Here is a 23556-nt window from a genome sequence, read left to right as displayed (position 1 = left end):
AGAAAGCAGAGACGACTCAGGATGCCACAGATGCATTGTTAGATTCTGGCCTCTGTTCAGCATGGTGGAGGTGGTGCAGCACCTTGTGCTACCTGAATGATAAAAACAGGCATGACAACTTCAACGGCATGGAACCAGCTCCATCCAGCTCAAGTCTTTCCTTGCTTTGGGCTTGACTGACGGCCAAGTACACAGAGAGACTCAGAGCAGCTCAACAAGGCCAGACCTTAAAAATAAGTTGCCTGAGCACAGTCTTTCAGTTTGATGTAAAGCCCTGACTAGCACTGACCCTCCAAAGTGAGATTCTCCTTTGGTGATGAGCTAGTGAGAAACAACTGCTCCAAGACAGCTTCAGAGCACACAAGGAGAGCAACAGCAAGCCTCCAAACTTTGCACAGGGGACAGGAGATCTTCAGGCACTGCAAAAGGATGTTGAACTTCACTGGGAAGAAAGATGAGACTGACACCGCTGCCCAGACGGATTCCCTTTGGGAAGGCAGCACTGCAGGATGAAGACAGCAAAAAACCCACTGAAGATGTGTATATACCTTGTGCTACACCATACAACACACAAAGCCCTACCTGGGAAGGAGGAGATGCTTCCTCATCAGAGAGCTGACGGGTTAGCTTACACAAGACCCCACACCATCCCCGTGATTCCCAGCCTGTTAGTCAAGAGCTCCTGGGGAATCCCAGTCCAGGAATCTACTTCAGGACAACATGAACATGGACAAAATACTGTACTGAGCAGGGTCTAACGGCTAACAGAGCACCCTGCATCCCTTTTTCTAGTATGCACTGACACTGCAGCTTAGCCACCTTCATCTGTCCTCATGATTCCCCAAAACACTCAGCTCCAACCCCTCTACTCTTTCAGTCATTTCCATTTCCATTTCCTCTGCAGAGAGCAGCAGATCTGGCTGGGAGCCAACTGAGCAGTGGTGTTTAATGGACTGACTCGTCTATGGATTTCCTCTAAAAAAATAAAGGAGAGCCAAACATTTCAATAAATAGAAGACAGGATTAAATAAATCAGCTTAAAATTACTTCTGAGCCATTCCCAGTTATGTCACATGGAGGAAATGCATCACCAGGGTCCTTTCTTCACTGCTTTTTTCAACTATTAATAAGCAGTGTAATTGCCACATGAGTCACTGCGATCTCCTGCCAAGCTGGAAGGACTATCTGCAAGATGCAGGCTTTCTAGAGCCTTGCAAAGGCAGATGTTTGCTTGGTAAGCAGCAGGGTATGGAAAATGGCCAGGCAGTTGCTTGCCTTTGCAAGTCATTCCCTTGCTTGCTCATTCCCTTCCCGCCTCTCTTAACGACCCCCTTGCACGTGGGATTTATTGTGGGGTTGGGCTTTGATGCCCTGAGTGTGTAAGGCAAAGCAGATAGTGTGTGATCTTTAGCCCGTGAGGAAGGTCAGGGCTGAGAAACCAGACAGAATCATTCACAGGTCTGGGCAAGAAGTATTCAGCTGACAGTGGAAGTGCTACCGCTGGCCGTGCTGAAGCTGCCAGATTCCAATCAAACACTAGAAATGCTCCAGAGTGCCACAGAGAAGGGAAAAAGATGCCACAGATGCCAAAATGAGATGACTGGAACCAGAGAAAAGGGGTGAGGAAGAAAGACAAGGAAATGGGAAAATGGTGCAGCACCTCGAGGAAGGAACAGCCTTGGAGATGAAGAACACTGCCCTGGGAGGGCAAGGCACAGGCAGGAGAGCAAAGTCAGAACAAGCTGGCTCACTCATTGCTCCCTGATTTTCTTTGCTCGCTTCCAAAATGAGCCAATATGATCACAGAATCATGGGATGGTGTAGGAAGGGACCTTAAAGCTCATCCAGTTGGAACCCCCTGCCATGGGCAGGAACACCTCCAGGTGCTCCTAGCAGACCAGGTTGCTCGAAGCTCCGTCCAACCTGGCCTTGAAAACTGCCACTGATGGGGCAGCCACAGCTTCTCTGGGCAACCTGTGCCAGAGCCTCACCACCCTCACAGGAAAGAGCTTCTTCCTAATGTCTAATCTCAATCTCCCCTCTGTCAGGTTAAAGCCACTTCCCTTTGTGCTGCCTCTTGCAAAAAAGCCCCACTCCAGATTTCTGTTAGAATCCTTTAGGTACTGGAAGGTTGTCGTTGATGCTACTGGGCATCTATTGCAGCCCCACCAGGCAATGCTTATGCTGCCCTGCTAGCAGTAGTGCTACTACCACTTGTGACCTCCTCACAAGTCTGATTTTGCAGTGCTGACTGGACGCAATCTCTCACATGTCTTCTCTACAGAGATGCTGCAAGGTGCCTAAATTCCCACTTACCAAAGATCTGACCACAGTCCAGGGAAAGACACCAGTGCTAGGGACCTAAAGCCCCAGCTCTCTTCCCAGGCAGGCAAAAAGGCATTTTAAGAGTTGGCTCTGAAGGATCGATTCTCAGAAATGGAGAAAAAGGTTTATACAGGTGGCTCCAAACAGACCAGCCTAACCGAGATCACAGGCTTTCAGCTGGGCACTACCTGCAGGTTCTGCATTGGGCCAAGAAGGTTAAACTCCCCAGTCCCAACACTGGCCAAACCTCAAAAAATCCCTCAGTTCAACCCTAAAAATCCAAAGTCCAGCTGGATGTGGAGATAAGTAAGCTGTCAGGAGGACTTGTGCAGCAGCTGCCACACTTACCTCATCTGACTCATCTGAGAGGGTCCGCAGCAAGTTAGGGAGGAGGCTGTCGGTGTGTCGGAACATCTAGAACCAGAAAGACGGATGGCATCAGTCCTAAAGGGCTGGTCAGCCTCTGCCATAGGACCTCTTACCCTGGGGGAGGCTGCTGGGGCTTCACCAGCATTTTCCATCTGAGCTGGAGAGCTCCTCTTTCTTAAGCTACTGGGTATCCAGCAACCAAAGCCTTCTCAGAAAAGGCAGAAGGACACTTGGTTGCAATGCTACCAAGATAATTACAGCCAATTCAAAGGCATGAAGCAGGCTGGGAGTGGGTAAGCTCCGTCCCATGAGGGAAGCAGAAGGCTCACAGGCTGAGTCCCTGACCTACCTTACGAGGAGTCTTGATGTACAAGTGGTATAGCCATTTCAGGACTGCAATTCTCGTCATCATCCCAGTGGACGTGTCATGAAGGTGGCAGTCTAGCACCTGAACTATTCCATCCAGGTTCAGGGTCACCTGGATCCTCTCGCAGCTGCATGGAAAGAAGAGAGGCTGGTTCAGTGCTGTAATGTCCAACTCCCTCCTCCCACGGTGGAGAGGTCTACAACACACCAGAGGCTGCACCAAACATCTCAACCCTGAGAAAACCCAAACCTTTGGCTCTTCCTGCCCCACTCACCCTGGCCATCCACGTTTCTTATTCTGTGTATCCAGATCTGCTCATGGCAAATCCACAATGTTTTCACGTCTTCAAGAGTTATGATAGCCAGGAAGCAAGCTTCAGGCTTGCAAGTCTGGGGGTCATGGCTGGGATTGGCCAGGTTTGCCCATGTGGCACTATGAGATGGGAAAGCACAACAGACAGCAACACACCAAAAACTTGCTTTGGAGACAACAGAAATCTTCTGGACTTCAAGGTTTACCACTTTCCCAAAGCAGCTAGTACCTATACATGGCAAGACACCACGCTAAACGAATTCATCTAGCACCATGGCTGTGCTGAGGAACTGGTCGCTATTGCAGGCACCAGGTTTGGGGTTCAAAGACTAGAGATCCATGAAATGCACTCAGAATTCAACTCCAGTTTGACCAGCTCAAACATCTCCAGAGAACGATAATCCACATATCCTCAAAGTCCATGACTTGGGGCCATCCATGAGGTGAGGACATCCAGTTTCTGCTAATCTCAGCAGACTGATGCAGGGGGCTGCAGACGGTGCCCTGGTTGGCAATGTTTTTGGGATGCAGCTCTCTGCTACAAGGCTGCCTTGAGAACATCATTTTATTTCTCAAAAGCCATTCCAAAAATATGAGGATAACCCTTGGTCATCAACCAGGAATGAAAGCAAACAACTCCTTCCGTTAGCCAGGACACTGCCTCTTTTATAACACAATCAAGGCTGCAGATCCTTAGCTCTTATTCCCCAGTTTTCTCCCCAAATAGTTGGGACCTGCATCAGGCCAGGAGACTCCAACACAGAGGAGGTCATGTTAAGGCTTTTTTTTCATCCTGTTTGTGATCCTGAACCTACATGATGGTTTCCGACCTCCTCAACAGCAGAGAGAGATGGCTGGACCCAAGATGGGTGGACCTTAGATGGCTGGAGCAGACTTCCAAGAAACAGATGCGCTCAAGAGCTAATTCACTCCTGTCCTACCCAATCTACTGAATTATTCAAGGCTGGACCAGACTCTTGATGACTTTTCTAGAGTGCACAGAGCTGCTCTGCACCTCCTTTGGTAAGAAATCCTAAGGGGCAGATTTCTTATAGTATAACTTGCAAGTAGAGCTGCGGCTTAATAGGATTTGATCTTCCCCAGGACACATGTTGTAAGGGCAAAAGGAGGAGACTGCAGCTCCTCACAGCCCTGGAGATATCTGACTGCTTAATGTGCCTCATGGAACAGATGTCAGGGTCTGCAAATTGCATTTTGAGTTAGAGTAGGTTTTGCTTTGATGTTGCAAACAACAGTCAAATGCTCAGAATCGAGAGGAAGGAGGGGCTCAGAGCACAGAGCGTCTGGGAGAGATGTACAAGGGAGCAGTGTTCCAGGCTGTTAAAGCCAGCCTGAAGGAGCTTTGTGTCTGGTTTTCCTGCAAAACCAGCTCCTGCTGCAGCAGCACAGCCTGCCACCCATCCTGCATGGGACTCCTGATGGAAGAGCAGCATGAATCCTTGATCAATGCCAAAATACACATTGCTTGTGCAGGATGGGGAAAAAACCCTCAGCGTAACACGTGTTTTCAGGAGGAAGTGGCCAAAAGGAAGGCACAGAGAAGCAGTGCATGAAGTCAGCTGTTTTAGAGGTGGCCCTGATAATGTCACATCCATCAGGTCCATGCTGCTCTGAGGCAGGTCAAGAGCACGCAGGGTGACATGGTCTGCCACGGTGCCGTTCGAGGAGGATGCTGGACTTCTGCCAGCACAGCAACAAGCCATTTCATAAGCAATTTTGCCAAAATTGCTTGTGGAAACCCCTTCCCCATGAGGCAGTACCCAGGCAGAGCCAACGTCCACCTGAACTGATCCCAGGAGGTAGCTGGCAGTGCCAGGCTCACCTTGAGTGAGCCAGACCTCAGCCATGTCATGCACCCCCACCCTGCAGCTCCCTGGGTTCAGCTCCTGCTAAAATGGATGGTGCTGGACAAAGCTCCTGCCTTGCCATCCCTTCCCACATCTGCCAAAGTAAACCTTTTAGGGGGGTTGCTGATGGAGAAGCAGCTTGTTTACTCAGCACAAAGCCAGGACACCCATCCTGAAAGGCAAGAGGTCTCCTGAACGTGTGAAATTCGGCTAAAAATCTCCCACCAACATGCTCCTCTGCCCCTGAGATGGAGCAGCACCTTTCCAGCACTGAAGGCAGAGCTGAACATGGGAAGCGCTGCCGTGACTGCAGTCCTAAAGCAGGATCACAGCTTGGCCCAGCTCTCCTTAATCCCCAGCAGCACAGAGTGGGAGCACCAGTAATGGCACCGCCTTAACGTGATCCTCTGGGCTGCCACACCAGCTCCCACACCAGCATCTGCAGCAGGGCAGATGTCAGATGTAATTGCTTCCATCTAACCCACTACCCCATATTCTCCTCTGGAGGATGAACGTGGCCCTGGCACCGCCTCTGTCGTTCATCTGTGACAGCAAGAACATGTTTTTAGAGCGAGGTGAACAATGATGGAGGCTGTACCAGGCTCTGACCTCTGGATACTGGCACCCTTTGCTCAAGCTGAGTGGTGGGGCAGAAGACCTACCGCCCAGTACATCCCTCCCATCTCAGAAAGAATCTTCAGCACAGGAGCAGAGCTCACTTTTCGACTGCATTCAACCCATGGTGATGTTTTTCACCCCTTATCAATTAATTTTCTTATTTTTCCACTTTCAAGGGCTTCTGCCATCTCTCTCCTCAGCAGTCACCTTTTCTCTGCCAATGCCTGAGCTGTCATCTCCCTCCTGGCCTCCTGCCCATCTCAGCTGCTTTCCTGTCCCCATTTTCAGACAAGGTTAAGCTCCAGGCCAGGCTCTAGCCTTTAAGCAGCCCCAGTGAAGTGGCCTTGCCAAGGGTGGAAATAGCCAGGTTCTTTCATTGTGGGCCAAGTCACAAGCGCAGCTCCCATACCGCCTGGCAGCTGTGCTGCTCTATGGGCTCAAGCCAGCAGCCAGGAGGTAATGAGCTCTTCTCTGCTATGGGTCCCACAAGCTGTTGCTTTCTCATACTCCATCACTCTCCTTTTGGTGCTCTTGGCTTTCTTTTCCTTACTGTAGTTTCCAAGGACTGGAAATGCCTGCAGTGCCAGCACAAGCTGATCTCCCAGAGAAGCAATGAGGTTAAGGCCTAGGCAGAGGCATCCAGTCCAAAGAGCTGTATATCACTATGACAAGTGTGCCCATGGTCCCCTCCAGCTCATCCATCCAATGGCGCAGTGGGAGCAGTGAAGGGAACCCACCTCCTTGCTCCAGGCTGGAGAGGAGGGCCAGGAGGAGCCTCCTCGAGAGGACATCCTCAACCTGAAGGCTGAAACACGATGAGCTGCTGGAGAATGGGATTCCAAGGCAGGCTTGGTGCATGAGCTCAAAGCAAGTCATTGTGCTGCCTTCGGCCAACCATTCCCTGAGTGCTGTGGGGCACCCAACACCATCCCTACCCTCCACCCAAGTGTTCACTCCCATGACAGGCTCTCCATCTTGGTGGCTGAAAGCTGAAGGTGCAACAGGCTCTGGGCATAGGGCTACAGAAACTTCCAGCACTAGACAAGCAGCAACAATTTTGGCTTTCGACTAAGCCCTAACTACCCAATTTCAAAGTCTGATTTAAACGCGTCCTTGGGCGGTTCAGCCACGTGGCAGCTGTTTGGCCTTTCTGCAGAGCAACAAGCAGCTTTATGTGTCCACCATTCAAAATAAGAAGACTTGCTTGCATCAAGAAGGACCACAAAAGGATCCCCCACCTTCCTTATCTGGCTTGGTAAGGGATCCTGGTTCTATCACCCTTGTTCAGCTGTCATACATCTAACCCAGGCTGCTGCCTTCCAGCCACGCCTGACCATCCATGGTTTGGAACTTGTTTCAAACTGCCCAGGTCTTGCACTGAAAACACCGATGCAGCTACAAGAGCCTAAAAGGCACTTTCCAGATGCTTTGGTCCAGTGACACAGGACAGACATCTGCATCTTCTCCTGCAGCAGTTCAGACTCACAGAAGAAAGCCTGGGCTCTGCTCCAGCAGCCATACTTCCCACCTCCCCTTCCTGGCCTGGGCTCAGAGAAGCCATCGCAGCATCAGCACAGTCAGCTAGGCCACAGAAAAGCTCCACTCTCTCTGGAACGCAGTTCTGGTCCACCTCTGGTGAGAGTTTTTGCAGACGCTGGAAGCAGGGACCTCCACCTGCATGGAGAGTTCCTAACCTTCTCCAGCCTCCTGCAGCCAGGCTTTCCCAGGAGCCAGTTTCTGTCTTGGCACACAGTCCTCATTTTCTAGTAACTGGCACCAGGAAGTTCCCTCCAAGTGAAGCTGGCAATTACCCTGGAAGCATTTTGAGCTGCCAACAGCACATTTTAGGAGCAGGGTGGGAGGAAGGGGGCTATATGTGTCAGTTTGTGGCCATAGAAACGTGCCCAGCATCCATGTATCAAGCATTGAGGCCCTGTCATCTTGGATGACATCTTCATGGAAGACAACCCTTTGCAGATGCTGAGCTGTGGCTCCTCCACCTATGCTGATGGAGATTCTCCTCCTTCACTTCTCTCCACTGCTGCAGTCTATCCCACTACAGACCTTAGCCGTGCAGGGGGGGCAGGAGAAGGGTGTGTGAGAGCTGGATGGTGGGAGCTGGATGTCTGGCACCGAGCCATGCTCCAGCACTCACTGGGAGACTGGAGAAAGCAGGGGGGAACAAACAAAAACACAAGCAAAGAGTGACTTCATCTTCAAAGGCAGCTGCAACTTCCTCCTTCTGCAGGCTTTCTACCTTTCCAAAGCAATGATACGGTTTCTTGTGGTCCTGTCATGACACCCAGTGGGCATTCAGCATGCAGGTAGCTGCCTGCTCCCTGGTGTGAATTACAGCTGCAACTGGTACCGACTCTCACCTCTCAGCACCACTGACAAGCCAGGCAGCCTGAGCAATAGATGGAGCACTAGGCTGATGTCCATGGCTCCTGTCAGCCTCCAACAGACCCCAAACCATGCCAATCCTTCCGCAGTGGATGCCACGATGAAAAGGCTTCAGGTCCTGATGCAGGGACAGCAGAGAGGTCCCATAAGATGGCCTCAGACCACGTAAACCCCAGGAGAAAACTTGGGAGTCTCCTTTTTAAAAAGGCTTAGAACGGCCCAAGAACAAGTCCTTCTATAAAACCAGGTCTCTTAGAGAGGCAAAGGATCTTGCCAGCTGTCCTGGATGGTTCTCCCTGTTTTCTCCTTTAGCTCGGGCTCTCAGTGACTCTACGACCAAGTCACTCCAGCTCTTCCTGCTTTTATCCCCCACTAGTCTTCTCTCCCTCTCTTCTCCAGGCACAACTTCTTCAGCACAGAGAAGCAGTTACCACTTGTCCTCCTGACTTAATGCCTCTCCTTTTCCTTCCCCTTCCCAGTTTCAGTCCTATGCACTCCCACTTCAGCACCTGCTAAACTTTAAAGGCTGAGCAGGGCCGGCATGGATGCAGCAATCACAGGAAAGCCAAGTAAAACCATTTAACAGCTATAAAATGAAATCCAGGCAAGTGAAAAGACCTGTACTTTCAAGAGAGGAAAAAATTAAGGGCATCATTAAGACCAGGGAGTAGCTGGGCTTTGCAGGAGCGCAAAAAGGGAACTGAAGGTACAGACCATCCAACCTGAAAAGCAGATGCTTGCATTGCTCTAGGATGTATTATGATGGGCATCACATATCAGCCTCACTGATAGGATGCAGCTAGAGTAACAGATCCTAGTTTGGGAACCACAACAACAAACAAATACATGCATCATCTCAACAACAGTGTTGGAAATCATGACCTCTTAGGAAAAGTACTGCAGGCAGCAGTAGAAAAGTAAATGTGACGTAAGAGCAGATGGATTTGCTTCCAGATTAACTGACAGCTGGATGTGAAAAAAAGTATTTGCAGGAGAAATTATTCAGATGAGATATTGTGCCTCCAGCAGACCACACACCGCTGTTCCTCTACCACCATTCCTCTGCAGAGGCAGGAGGGAACCAAATGCCTCCTATTTTGGCCAAGCAAGAAAAGTGATAACCAAAACAAACATTCACCTTCTCCCAACCTTCAGCCTGTCTTCTAGCCAGAGTGCCCAGCCGTGGGGGCTCAAAGATAGGCAAAGTGCAGAATCCTGAATGCACAGACACTGCTGCTTCATCAGACCCACCCCAGGGGGCTTTGCAAGGTCTCCTGAGGGAGCAAACCCCTCAGTTTACAATAAAGGCAAGACATTTTGGTGCAGGTGCATCAGAAAGAAGCAGTCAACTCCTAAAGCATCCACCCCACTGTGGCCCAGAAGACCCCAACTGCTTTCCAGCCCAGACCATCATTCCCCAAAGTTATGTCAGTTGCTGCCTGCACCCTGAGAAACTTTCCCCTCTTTCCAAGCCCCTCTGAAGCAACAAACAGACCCTACCTGGACGCTGTGAAGACACTGTCGCTGAAGCTGGAGTCACTGGCTACGTCCAGAAAGCCTGAGGGCAGATAAATAGGAGACACAGTTAGTGGGATGGCAGGAAAGGCAGAGTATGGAGAGCAGCATGACCTTCTGCAAAGACATCACCAGCCACCATTTCAGAGTATGGGGACCCTGAGGATCCCTTCTACCTGCACTGAGCCTTCAACACTCCTTGTCAAAGTCTTCTCCGCTGCCAGAGGTACTGGACAACGCTGGCACAGGACTGCACTTACCTGGCAAAATGCAGGATGCACAGCTTCAAACCTCTGCCCCAAACTGGGTCTCCTCTGCAACGGAGACCCACAAACATCTTTCTGATGGTTTCAACCACTCCCAAAGAAGGAGCTCAGAATGGTGTCATAGAATCACAAGATAGTTTGGGTTGGAAGGGGCCTTAAAGCTCATCCAGTTCCAAACCCCTGCCATGGGCAGGGACACCTTCCACTAGACCAAGTTGCTTCAAGTCCCGTCCAACCTGGCCTTAAACACTGCCAGGGATGGGGCAGCCACAGCTTCTCTGGGCAACCTGTACCAGGGCCTCAGCACCCTCTCAGGGAAGAACTTCCTAATATCTAACCTAAGTAGATAGACATATAGATATCATATATATATTATTATGTATAACAAGTACTAAGTTATCTGACATGACTAGAACTAGTTATTCCAGAAAATTTTGTGTTTCAAAGAGCTTGCAAGATCTCCTGCCACATTTCCACTCACTGTAATTCTAAATTCAGAACAGACTCATTAAATTAAAGGAGTGCAGAGCTGCCTTCTAGTGTATAGATTTCAAGGCCTAGAGGTACCACACAAGCACAGAAAAGGCTGAGTCCAACCCAGGACATCTCCACTTGGCCAGCATTCCTATAGCGTGACTTCATGTGGAAGCCAAGCAACCCAAACAGCTTTTCAACCTTTGCTCTGTGCTAAAACTGGGTCTTACAAGAATGGTGAAAACAGGACAGGATGAACTTTACTCTTCATGCCCCCATGTGCCCACAGCTTTTACTCACACATGCAACAGCACCACCACATCAGCACAAGGGGCCAGACCTGCAGTAGCATCACAGATTTATCTGATCCTGCTCACTTCAAGGTATAATCCAACCCCAAAGGGGTAGAGATTAAAGCGGTTAAACTTTCTGTTGATGTTTTAAATGTCTTCTGCCATAGATTTTAATAAAATGAGGTAATCTTGGAACAAATAAAGAATAAAACTTTTCACTGCTGTGCTACAGCACTGAATTTTTTCCCTTCCAAAAAGCTACTGCATTGGCTTGGAACTGAACCCGGGCCTCTCTCATGGCAGGTGAGAATTCTACCACTGAACCACCAATGCTGTCGTTTGCAGTACTACCTGTGCGCCCATCTGTCTGCCCGCTGTCTGCACAGCTCCTGCCTCTTCACCTTGCACCCAGCTGCTGCTGAACAAGAAAAACCCTCAGCCTTTCAGTTTCCATTTTCTTGCTCCCTCTCGCAGGGAAGTGGGAAACTCTTTGACAGGATCTTCCAAAAGCCACTTGCAGGCATGTTACAGAACAGCACTGGGCTGAAGGCGCAGCCCCAGAATACAGCAGATTAGCTCGTGTGATGTAAATGTTACCTGTATTTCACATGCCTGGACAACAAGATGTGCCAGAAGCAGCATTTAGTTATGCCAGGACAACAGCACCAAAGGGATGCGGCTGGAAAGCTAAAGCTGCTTCTGTTTCGAGGCATTGATCCACTGGGAGCTTCTCAGTTTAGTTTCTTCTCACTTGAACACTCTTCCAGGTCTCCTGTACTGCTTGCAAACTTCCCACCTTTTCTGTTCTGGAAACTTTAGGACTGGAACAATACCTCTGTGAGGTGATGGCCACAAGAACACCACGAATTTTGGAAAGGACAGAAAATTCTTCTCCTTTCTGTTCTCTACCCTTCCCCAACACAGACACCCTCCACGCAGGTGCTGGTGCTCTCCCTGGACTAACACAGCTCTCCAAGATCTCATTTGAGAGCATCATAACTCCTCCTAAACCAGTCACTGCAGAACAGGTGGGCTATTCTCTCCCCGTGTTACATAGCAAGACACTAAACATTTTAACTATAAACAATCATTTTCTGGTCAACTTAATGACTTAAGTTGAAGTGAAGTGTGGCAAGGGGATGCTCACCAGGGAGTGCAGCACTGCTTGCGAACCAGGCCTATCAGTGACCCTGCTACAGCACCAAGGCTCAGAGAAAGCAGAAGGGTCCCATGTGCCCTGAGCTGCCACAGGACACCAAACCAACTCAGAATTTCTCTTGAAGACCTTCCTCTGACCTTCTTCACACTCTAACGGATCAGAATAAGGAGACAGATTCACCACTGGATGCTGCCTCTGGCTTGGAGACAAACTCCTCTGCGGTGGGCTCTGCCAATAGGGTTGTCAACTGCCTAGCTTCATCCATTTCATCGTCCTCTGGGATGACCAGCTTCATCAGGCTCTGGTTACACACATTCGCCACCTGCTTGATATCTGAGTGAAGCCAGTGTAAGGAACACACAGTTCCACACACAGAGGGTGCAACATCTGGCCAGCCATGGAGAAGCCATCACAGCCCCACCACGGCTGCCCCAGCCCAGGTACTGCAACACCCTGCAGTTCCAAAGTACAGATTTCAGCACTTGGTGGGACTTCCCCTACTCCTCTCCAGCCATGCAGCTGGCCCTGCACCCCAGAGGCAGGAAACAGGCACTTCCCTGTGGGTTGCTCTAGCAGGAATGGGAGCAGCTCCAAGTTACAAGGATACTCTTCTTGCGATCGTCGTAGGAGAGACACGGCAGGACAGCAGTCAGAATCCCTGAGGAGTAAGGCAGCATCACCCGGCCAGCCAGCTGGATGAACTCCCTCATCCAGCACATAGCTGTCAGCTGGATCAGGTCATCTGGAAGACATGGGACAAAGGCAAGGGAAATGACAACAGTGGTAGCTGAGCAGACTCCACAGGCCAAGGATCATCTGCAAGCAGAGCTGCCTCTGCTCCATTCAGAGTCAGTAGTTCAGAATGACACTAATCTGTGACAGTTTCGTCTCAGAGGAGATATATAAGACCTAGTCTGCAGTGAGGATGAGATTAACCACAAACATTAGGTCCACAGTTAACCCAGTTCAGTCCATGGTGCTTCCTCATTTACAAGTATTCTGTTAAGTTTCCCAGTGCATAAGGTTATTTCCTATGTCACACCTGTAGCAGCTGTTGTGTGTGGGTCAAACATCACTCATGGCTTTAACCTCCCTAAATTCTGGAATAGGGAGCACTGCTGGGGCAGTCACACAAGGCAAGGCCAAATTTTAGGCTTAAACTGTAAATTCATGGGGCATCAGTTCAATCAAGAGCAAGCAGTCTGAGTCTATTTTTGTATTTCTATCTCAGAAGAAACCCACTCCCATTTAGCAATGTTTAAAGAGCAGTTTAAGTTCAATGAACCCAGCTCAGGGACAAGATCCTTCTCAGGAAATACATCCAGCTGCAGCTATAACCCTCTGCCACTGCCTACAGCGGACCTGCAGGAGCTAGAGCGTGGTGTGGCACATCAAACTTAACTGTCTGCCTATGCACCTAGTGCCAGCAGAGGTTAAGACAAGCCCCTAAGGAGATCCTTCCAGATGTACTGGATGTCCACAGCCAGATACTTTACTTTCAGGCACTTCCGCTTCAGGAGGATGCCAGAGCTGTATTTGAGGCTGGGGATCAGCAGTACAAGAGCAGTAGCTGCCTGTTCCTCCCTTTCAGTAGGATTTGCATGCATAATGACAAAGAAAAGCCAAGTGGGTGAGTGGTGAACAGCCACTGGAAAACTCCTGGCCTACAGTCAGCACCACAAACACGGAGGAGGACACTGCTGCTTGGTCCTCACCTGCTGCCTGGCAATGGATCACCAGGATATTGGCCATTTCTGCAAACTTGACGCTGGAGGGATTCTTCTTGATCTCCTTGAGGAACTCCCCGAGAGCCATCTCACACCTGCAAAAAGGCAAAGCAGCTGGTCAGTGCTTGAGGATCCTGCACGGAGAAGTTATGGGGATGATACAGAGAAGTTACAGAGATCAGCTTCCTATAGGCATAGCACGCAGGCTCTGGTGAGACCAAGACGTGCCTGGGATGGGGAGCAGAGAGGGGAGGGGGGGAAGAAGATACCCAAAGCTTTCAGTGCTTGTTCATCAACAGGTGGACACTGGGAAACAAAGAAGGAGGGACGATCTAGGAGAACTTGGCAGTGGGACAGACCCAGGCCAATCTCACCAGGTACTCGAGCACTACAAAACAGGTCCAGTTACCCTCTCACAATGCAAGAAGATAAGATGCTCTGATCTCCCCGAGAACATGCAGCCACTCCTGCACTTCACAATGCCTTTGTCTTGAGACCAGCAATGGACCTGAGGAGCAAGCTCCCAATGACTGCTTCTTTTCTCCACCCAGGAGATGCTGGGTTGGTGCTCTATCTTGCTGAGACAGATTCACATGCTGCAAGCTTGCTCAGAGAGCTCATACTCCATCTGCGAATGACACATGAGCCTCTGCAGCTCCAATACTGAGTGCAAGGGCTGGGAGGGCAAGGGCTAAATTGAGCCAGAACAGTTTGTTCCCCAGCACAGACCACAATGTCCTCCACAGCCACTCCAGCCACAGCAATTCAGGGAAGGGATGTCCCTGCCAAGGACACTTCGATCCACTGACCAAGCCAGCTAGATCGCTCTGTCTCCCACCACATGCATGGGATTTTGCTGCAGTTACACAGAAGAGCAGAAAACAAGTCACAGGATCACAAAACCACAGAACAATTTGAGGTTAGAAGGAATCTTCAAAGCTCATCTAATCCAACCCCACCTGCAGGTTCCCTGAAGGAACACCTTCAACTAGACCAGGTTGCCCAGAACCACATCCAGCCTGGTCTTCAGTTCTCCAGGGATAGTGCATCCACCACCTCTCAGGGCAACCTGGACCAGTGTTTTACTCCCTCATTGTAAATCATTTCTTCCTCACATCTAGCCTGAATCTCCCTTTTTCAGTTTAAAATCATCACCCCTCATCCAGTCACAATAGGCCCTGATAAAATGTCTTTTCCCATCATTCTTATAAACAAAAAGGGTGATGGACAGCCCTTGCACCCAGTCAGCTTCAACACTCACATTTTCCGTATCTCCTTGTTGTTGTCTCCCAGGATCTGGAAAAGCCCGTCCAAGATTTCCGGGAGGTAATCCAAGAGGTTGATGTCAGGCACAGATTCCAAGACCAGGATCTAGTTCAGGGGAGGAATAAGAAAGTAGAGATGAATTTTGGAGAAGCTACCTAAGATCTCCAGCACAAATCTGGCACAATACTGAGTAATTCAGAGCTGAGCTGTGTGGGATGGTGGGGAAGGACAAGGGGACAGCGTGGACTTGTCTGTCTTGGAAAGAAGCTGGCCTAGCACAGGAAGTAAGCCATCAGCCTGCAGCTACCTTTCCAATCACAGCTCTGTAAACCAGAGCAGGGATCAGGAATGACTTCCAAGAAGCATGCAGGCAAACAGGGGCCAGCAAACAGTACAGCTGAAAGAGAGAGTGCAGCAGAGGCACGCATCCCTCCACAGACCGAAGCCAAGCACGGAGAGCTTCTGCCTTGCACAAAAAGGAGAAAATAAATAGATTCCTTGCTTCCTGGAGAGTAACAATCCTGTCACTATTGGGTAACGGAAGCACTGTCCTTTCCGAGAGTGTAACCTCTAGACCACAGTGTGTCTATTTATACAAGTGATGCTTTGACTTCGTTTTCTAACTTGGTGTGCAACATCCTGCACCAGCACGACATCCCTACAACTGCAGCACTGTGGTCACAGGGAGATGGGATTTTAAAGAAGCAGGTGAAAAATTCTGCTGGCTTAAACCCCCCATCCCAAGTAAATTCAGGTGCCTGAGCCGACACATCTCTGTGGATATTTGCTGTCTGCCCAGACACGGGATGCTGATGGATCACAGCATTTTGCAGTACAGACTGGCAGTGTGCACCTACCCAGGATATGATGAACTGGCGGGCATACTGGTTGTTGGAGTAAATCCTCTCACGCAGCAGTGGGATGAAGCTTACCAAGTCAAACTGGTTGCTCTCTGTCACAATGTCCTGCAGAGACCAAGCAGAGGACGTTAGGAGGGATGGCCACCACTGCACACAGCCACTCCTACCCGGCCTTTTTTAAGGCATATGACAGGAAATAGATGACAAGCAGTTGACACATGTGTCTGTGGGTCAGGAGACCTGGAGAGAAGAAATCACACGGTTCATTCAGATCATGACCTAGTAATCCCCCTCGGTCAGGGATTAACACGGAGCAGGACCAGAAAGGAAAGCTCCTGCCTGCTGTGTGCCAGTCCTGCTGAACAGGAGGATGGGAGCTTCCCCAATTCATGCCTCAGTGGTTTTTTGCACACATGAGCAAGGATCTTTGATGCAACCATGCACATCAGGGGTAGGAGAGTGCCCTGGCTTTTCTTTAAAACTCTTCCTACACACTTGGTGGATTCTGCCTCGTGGCCAAGCCTCTCACACCAGCACTGGAGCAGCAGGAAGGTTTGCAGCAGGCAACGCACATCCTGCATTAACTGCTGTGATAATAAAGAGTGAGGGCAGAACCTGGCAGGGAAATACCTCTGAACAGTAGAAAAAGAACTGGGAGCTCTGTGAGAGTAAAAGCCCATGAGCAGACAGAACCACAGAAACTGAACCACCCAGCCTGAAGCAGCAGCAGAGTAGCTCTGCTCACATCATTACTCACTCAGGCAAGGGAAAAAAAGCAGAGGAACAGCCCTTCTGCTGCCTGGGATGGAGCTGCAACCCTGATCAGATTAAAATCTTGCTCCCCCAAACACCTGGCTGCCAAGATGTGAACACTCATCTGGCACTGTGATAACCTACCAGCCCCTCAACCCAGATGCCCAGGATCACCACCAGACCCTCAATCTGAGAGGCTATGGTCAGTGAGAGAAAAAAATGTTTTGACAGTAGCCACAGGCTTGAGGGACCGACACATCCCAGCCAGGACATGCCTGCAGCCTGCACCAAGGATTCTCAGCTGGGGAGGAAAAATACCTTGAGAAGGCGATCGAGGAGCTCAGAACCGCTTTTGACGTTCGGGTCAGGATCAGCAGCCAGCTGTGAATGACAGGGACAAGAACCATTGCAACAGTGGGTCCCAGAGCTGCTGTCTGCTCCACAGTGGAACTCCCATCAGGCTCACAGGACTGTTTCTATCCTTCGGCATGACAGAGACAGACACAGAGAAGCCCCTTTATCTTCAACTCCTCATTAGGCTCAACAAATTCTCCTGAGAAACTTCCTAAGGGGGATATCAAGCACCCTTCAGCTCCTGCAGCTACACAGGTTTTCATGGGCCAGCAGCCACGCTCCCAAGAGACAGAGAAATACAAGTTGCCAGTGAAAAGCTGCAGGCAGGCATGTGTAGACATGATTTTGACCCCACAGAGCCCACAAAGCTTTAGTGCTGCAGATCCACCTCGCCTGCAGCAGTTCTGTCAGCCTCATTTTCTAGTATCACTCAACAAAGAGCAGGAAAATGCATCCTGGAGGTGATGACAAAGAACAAGGTATCTTACAGTGAACTCCAGCACCCACAAAATCAGTGGCTACTGTACTGCTGCAAGAACTACTCACGTGGTCCTTCAGACCTGCTTGAGTCAAAGCAAGTAAGTTTACTTGGAAAGACGACCTCGGACAACTTGGTTTGTTTGATCCAGAGAAGATAAGGACTAGGGAACAAGCCTTAGCTCTCCAGTGTGGGAAAGAAAAGCACTTGGGGGTTGCTAAGAAGCTTCTTACCCTGCTGAGGCCATCGAAGAGCACGTCGAAGTGTGGGAGGACAGAGCCCCTGGCCACCTTCACAATGTTATAGAGAGCCTCACAGGCATAGTATCGCAGCCGACTATCGGCATCGTTGAAACATGTCAGCACCGGCTCAATAAGCTCCTTCAGGTAAAGACCAGAGTCCTAGTGGGCAGGAGGAGACTGGTTAGTGGAGGACTATGCCAGAAGGAGACAGAAGAGATGGAGCTGCCCTGGGACATAATGCAAAAATTCAGGCCCATAATGGCTTAGTGCACCTATACTGCACAGGATTTATTAATTTTGGATTTTATTAGTGAAATTACTGCGCTTTATTATTCAGGTACAGCTGAATTACTCAGCCAGCTGAGCAAGCTGAGAAAGTGTTTCAAGGGAGTCTATGCCAGCAACTGAAATGGTACCTGCAACTTTACTTGCCTGGTTTTGATTCCCAGGGATGTGCAAGAAGTTTGGGCAGCTATTCAAGGGCTTGAGTACCCTTCTCTGTGAGTCAATCTCTCCTCTGCCGAAGACTGAACCACAGAGAAGCCCATCCCTGCCTCTCTCTGCCCTGCAGACAGGTCTTGAGGCAGACCCCAGCAAAATCAGCTGTCACCAACCCTTGTAGCAGTCAGCCAGGATTCATCCCACTCTGCCAGCTGGTTTTGGCTCAAACCCACCAAGGTTTCCAGTGCCCGAACAGTGACAGACCAAGCACACCTGCACCTTCACTTAGGCAAAGAAAGTCCATTGGGCTACTGTTTGTAACATCAGGAGATGAGCAGCACAGAGGAGCTGGTGACATGGGCTTCACAAAAACAGACAACCGCTGGTTCCCAAAGCACCTTCCTGCCCCGTTATCTCCAGAAACACCAACACAGCCATGGTCCTAGCTACCAGGAGAGAAGCAACTCCAGCCAGTGCAGCTGCTTGTGGACAACGAGCTACAAGAGCTAGTGGAGTCAAGCTGGACACATCTGTTGGCTGAAGTCACTGAAGGGCTCTGATTCTCCAGCAAGATTCATTTTATGTGCTGAGGTTTGTCTTCCTGGACCATGGAAGAGCCATGCCAGGTTGATCTTGGTTCTGCCCATAAGTCAGTATGTTTGATAAGGTCTCCTCTCTACCCCAAGATTTTTTATTTAAGGATTTAAGATTTTTGCTTAAGCATTCACTGGCACAGTAAGAGTTTCAGGCAGACCCAGAACTGGAGGTAGAATCACCTCCCTCAACCTGCTGGTCACAGTCCTTTGGATGCAGCCCAAATCCAACAGGCACAGCCTGCTCTTCCTGCGCTTTCTGCTTTCTTTGCTGTATACCTCTCTACAGATCAAGACAACTCCTTCCCTTGGAGGTGCTTTCAAAAACTGGCTGCATGGTTTCATTCAAAAACCTGATGGAGCCATTAGCCTGCAGAGTCTGTGCTCCCCTCCACATGGATCCAGATGCTCTGGTGTGGACCTGGAGGCACCTTACTGAGCTTGTTCTTGTTAATAAGAGAAATGTTATAACGACCTTAATTGGCACGGGAATTAGCCAACATCCCATGCAAGGGGCATCAATATAAAACCTCCAGAACCAGATTGAGTGATCCATGTGTTGAGCAAGTGGAACTTCTACCAAACCCAACAGAAAGCTGCTGGCTCAGGCTAACACATCCTGACACCTGATGCTGCTCCCTCATTTCGACCACGACTCTTCCACTGCTGGGCCCATTCTTCAGCCCTGCTTCCCAAAGGCCCTGCCTGTGCTGCTCGAGCTGATTGAGTTGGTGTGGGAGTTGGAAGGGCTTCAATTTTTCTCAGCTCCATGAACACAAATTAGTACCCAACCTGCTGAGTCTAGGTCCAGCTGCTGGAGACTGAGGATAGACAGATGCACTTCAACCATGCCTAGGGAGCTGCCAAGATGCCACCCAGGCCAGAAAATGTTCCTATGCCCAAAGGATGTGGCTGGGTGTGCTGGAGAAACTTCAACACAACCCAGCTGTATGCTGCAATCAGGGAGGGAGCTAAGGAGCTACAAGGCCACCAGCCTGAGTCTCCCCGTCACACTGACAGAGGAAGAGCCACTGTTCTTCCACTACAACTCACACAGGCCACAAAAACCCACCTGCACTTACCTTGCCCAGGGCAATGGAGCAGGCAGCCAGGCCAATGAGTCCTCCCTTCCGGCTGTGGGGGTGCAGGGAGAGTGCAAACTCCTGTGACAGGATCTGGATCACATGCTTGATTTGAGATGTCTTGGCCTGAGCTACAAACTCTCGCACCAGCCTGGGAAGAGAAGAGCACCCAGGGGGCTTTAGGTTCTGCCCAACAAACGCTTGGGGGGTCTCAGCTCCCCACGGCTGTCAGAAACAGGGAATTTTCCCACAACAAATACGAAAGAAAGCAATACCAAACAAGGAACCCTGAAGGAACCCACAAGTGAAACTAGAGGTCCTTCCTCCTCCCCACTCACATCCAACAGCTCCTCACTGTCCTCCTGCTGCTCCCAGCATGCAGCCTCCTTTACCATTTGTGAACTCCAAGCCTAAGGTAGACTCTCAAGGGCCAATCACTGCAGCTGTATGCTTGCAAAGAAGTCACCAGGTCTTCAGACTCCCTCTCCAGCACCCACATCGTGGCACAAGACAGCAACAGAGACCTGCTCAGCATGCAAAAGGAGCATGACCAGCAGGTTGAAGGAAGTGATCCTGCCCCTCTACTCTGCTCTCATGAGACCTCACTTGGAGTATTGTGCGCAGTTCTGGTGTCCTCAACATAAAAAGGATATGGAACTGTTGGAACAAGTCCAGAGGAGGGCCACGAGGATGACCAGGGGCTGGAGCACATCCTGTATGACGATAGGCTGAGAAAGTTGGGGCTGTTCAGCCTGGAGAAGAGAAGGCTGCGTGCAGACCTCATAGCAGCCTTCAGTACCTGAAGAATAAGGATGCTGGGGAGAGACTCTTCATTAGGGACTGTAGTGACAGGATAAAAGGTAACGGGTTCAAACTTAAACAGTGGAAGTTTAGATTGGATATAAGGAAGAAATTTTTTACTGTGAGGGTGGTGAGGCACTGGAATGCGTTGCCCAGGGAAGCTGTGAATGCTCCATCCCTAGCGGTGACCAAGGCCAGTTGGACGGAGCCCTGGGTGACATGGTTTAGTGTGAGGTGTCCCTGCCCATGGCAGGGGAGTTGCAACTAGATGATCTTAAGGTCCTTTCCAGCCCTAACTATTCTATGATTCTACGCACCAGGACTGCTGGTGGCTGGATGGGGAACTGTGGCCCACCAGACCCACACCACTGCCAAGATTTTGGACCTTTCCAGCCACACACACATTACTTCAGCCCATATTTCATATATTTAAATATTTAAATAGACTCTCAAACAACACAAACCTCAGCAAAAAGCAAACAGGGTTTCCATAGGCCGTATCTGCTCCTCCAGAGAGGCACAGGCAGCCATGCAGGCAGTCATACAGGCACCTGGAGCATTGGTGGTTCAGCGGTAGAATTCTCACCTGCCACGTGGGAGGCCTGGGTTCAATTCCTGGCCAATGCAGTATTGCTTTTTCCCCCTTTTTCTTTGGACTTCTATTCATACCCTCTACGTAAGCATCTCAAAATCTAAGCCTAAAGGATCTTTACCTTCATCTTCAATAAAGGCACACGGCCCAACTCCACACAGGTGTGTTTTTAACACTATATTGAATCTCACACTGACCTCTCCCAGATGGGAGCCACAGGCCAGACACTCACTTTAAAATCCAGGAAAATCGTTATGGGAAGATGTTAATGAACTTTTTTCCCCAAAAACCAGGTCATACCAGCTCTGTTCTCACCCTGCTCTGAGCAAAGCAGCTGCTCCCTTTCTCCCTGGGGGCATCACACAGCCCCTTCTCGCTCTCCCAACTCCAAAGCTGAGGTCTCCAACAGTTACAGCATGACCCTCTCTCACAAACTGCTGCTTTAGGGCAAATGACTCCATCTCCAGTCCCGCTCCAGCAAGAACACACTGAGCTCCAGCAGCACGGACCATTGCGATGATCCTTTTGCTGCCTAGATTTAGTAGCTAGAGCTTTGTTTGAACACGAGTAACATTCCTAGCTTCCTTCAAGAGTTTTAAGGGCTCAGGATGTAACTAATGAGGCAAATGGTAGGAAAAACTATCGTGCAGCATCAGAAAATCTGCAAGCAGCAGAAGCTGCTCCACGAGGAGGTACTTGAGCTGAGAGGCAGCAAGTACCTCCTTGCTCAATGCCACAGACATGGAAAAGACGCTGCCGGTGATGTTCTGTGATGGGTTTTAGCAGATCTAAATCCTTTTTGCAGAAAGGGTTGGCTCTTGCCTTCCTCCCCCTCACACTCTTCCCAAACTGGGTTTGGGAAAATAAGGGAAAGGAAAACACCCAGAACAGAAGACGCTGGCTGTGTTGGGTTAGTACCTGGTGCATATGCTTGCCCTGTCCCAAGAGCCATTTTTCCCTGCTGCCCATGCACAGCTTCCCCCACAGAATCCTCTGTGTTGAGGCAAGCAGTTCCCACCCTCACCCATCCGACATCTCCCACGGACTGCTAAGCAGAGCAGCTTCATCCCCAGCATCCTGGCTGCTCCCCTCACAGGCTCACCAGAGCCACAGCTCCCAGCTGAAACTCACCATCCTGTCTGGGTCAGCCCTGTGCTGGGTTGTCCTGAAGGGATGCTTCAGCTCTGCCCTATAAGCTGAGCTCCCAGGCAGTGCCCGGGGAGAACACAGTCCTTCCCAGGCAAAGCTGTGGACCGGAGCAGCACAAAGCACCCAATCCAGCACAGAAGTGAGAAAACACAGCGTAGGGCATACATATGGGCAACACTAAACAAGCATAAGCATGCCTGGGAGAAGGCCCCAGCTGTGCCCAGATAGCAGCAATGCAGGAAGAGCTCCAGGTACACCCAGTGGCCATGGCTCAGGCAGGAGCTTTCCATCCGCACCGCCAGAACCGAGCACGGGATAAGCCTGGGAGACACCGGTGCAGAGATGGGATGGCCCCAGGAGGTGACAAGCCCACCCTGACGGGAGATAAAGTGACATACGATGGGCACCGCTGCTCAGCGCCAGCCTGCTGCGGCTCCTACCTCTGCCCAGTGAGCCCCCAGTGTCCCCAGCCCCGGGCAGGAGCCGGGAACCTCTGGGAGCACAGCAGCAGCACCGAGCCCCCGAGTTCAGAGGGTTCCTCCAGCTTCGTTCCTCGCTGGATCCACCATCTGACCAGGAAGGGGGAATGGAGCCCTGTCAGGGTCACGGTGTCACCCGAGCCCTTCCAGGCGCTCCAGCCCGCTACTGCTCCGGGGGTACCCTCTCCCCCACCTCCCTGGGGAGCCGGTGCCGCCCCGTGGGCAGCTCCATGGGTAGCGCAGGACCCCCGCGAGAAGCACGGGCCGGGGCTCCTTCCGAGCCCCACGGCCCGAAACCCCCGAGCCCCACAGGCCGGAACCGCATGGGCACCAGGGGCCGGAGTGCTCATCTCACCGCGCTCCCAGCCCCTCCGGCGGCCACAGGCCGGCCTTCCCCGCTCACCTCGGATCCCCGCCCCCCACCGGCCCCGTCCTTCCCCGCTCTCACTTCTCGATCTCGAGTGCCGCCACCTTCCTCTTCTCGTACAACTTGTCGTTTAACGCCCGCACCACGCCAGGCGCCAGCGGCGACAGGTCCCGCTCCGCGCTCATCGTCCCAACGCAGTCGCCGCCGGCACCCGCCCCCGCCGGCGCCGCACACGTGACCGCGGATCCACGTTGTAACACACCCCCTGGCGGACCGGAGGGCTGCCCGCAGCCGCCTCATCAGCTGCTGCTGCTCCATAGAGTAACAGAGTCCCAGACTGGTTTAGGTTGGAAGCGATCTTAAAAGCTCATCCAGTTCCAACCCCTGCCACGGGCAGGGACAC

At 50.9% G+C, this 23556-nt stretch overlaps 1 protein-coding gene across 1 annotated transcript in view; it reads right to left on the bottom strand.

The window, feature by feature from the left end:
• The window catches only part of VAC14 (VAC14 component of PIKFYVE complex), a 65382-nt gene extending 42037 nt beyond the window's left edge, over window positions 1–23345 (bottom strand). The window contains exons 1-12 of the mRNA XM_080637561.1: window positions 23235–23345; window positions 19766–19916; window positions 17641–17808; window positions 16894–16956; window positions 15820–15927; window positions 14958–15067; window positions 13685–13791; window positions 12577–12711; window positions 12150–12302; window positions 9763–9820; window positions 3044–3188; window positions 2674–2739 (exon numbers count right to left, since the gene is read on the bottom strand). Coding sequence (XP_080493687.1) covers window positions 2674–2739; window positions 3044–3188; window positions 9763–9820; window positions 12150–12302; window positions 12577–12711; window positions 13685–13791; window positions 14958–15067; window positions 15820–15927; window positions 16894–16956; window positions 17641–17808; window positions 19766–19916; window positions 23235–23338 — 1368 coding nt within the window. The 5' untranslated portion in view covers window positions 23339–23345. The remainder of the gene's footprint in view (window positions 1–2673; window positions 2740–3043; window positions 3189–9762; window positions 9821–12149; window positions 12303–12576; window positions 12712–13684; window positions 13792–14957; window positions 15068–15819; window positions 15928–16893; window positions 16957–17640; window positions 17809–19765; window positions 19917–23234) is intronic.
• Window positions 23346–23556: the final 211 nt, after the last annotated feature.

The sequence above is a fragment of the Psittacula echo genome, assembly GCF_963264785.1.
Source record: "Psittacula echo genome assembly, chromosome: Z".
NCBI lineage: Eukaryota > Metazoa > Chordata > Aves > Psittaciformes > Psittacidae > Psittacula > Psittacula echo.
Note: the sequence above shows the minus strand (reverse complement) of the source record. Positions and strands in the feature narration are given on the sequence as shown.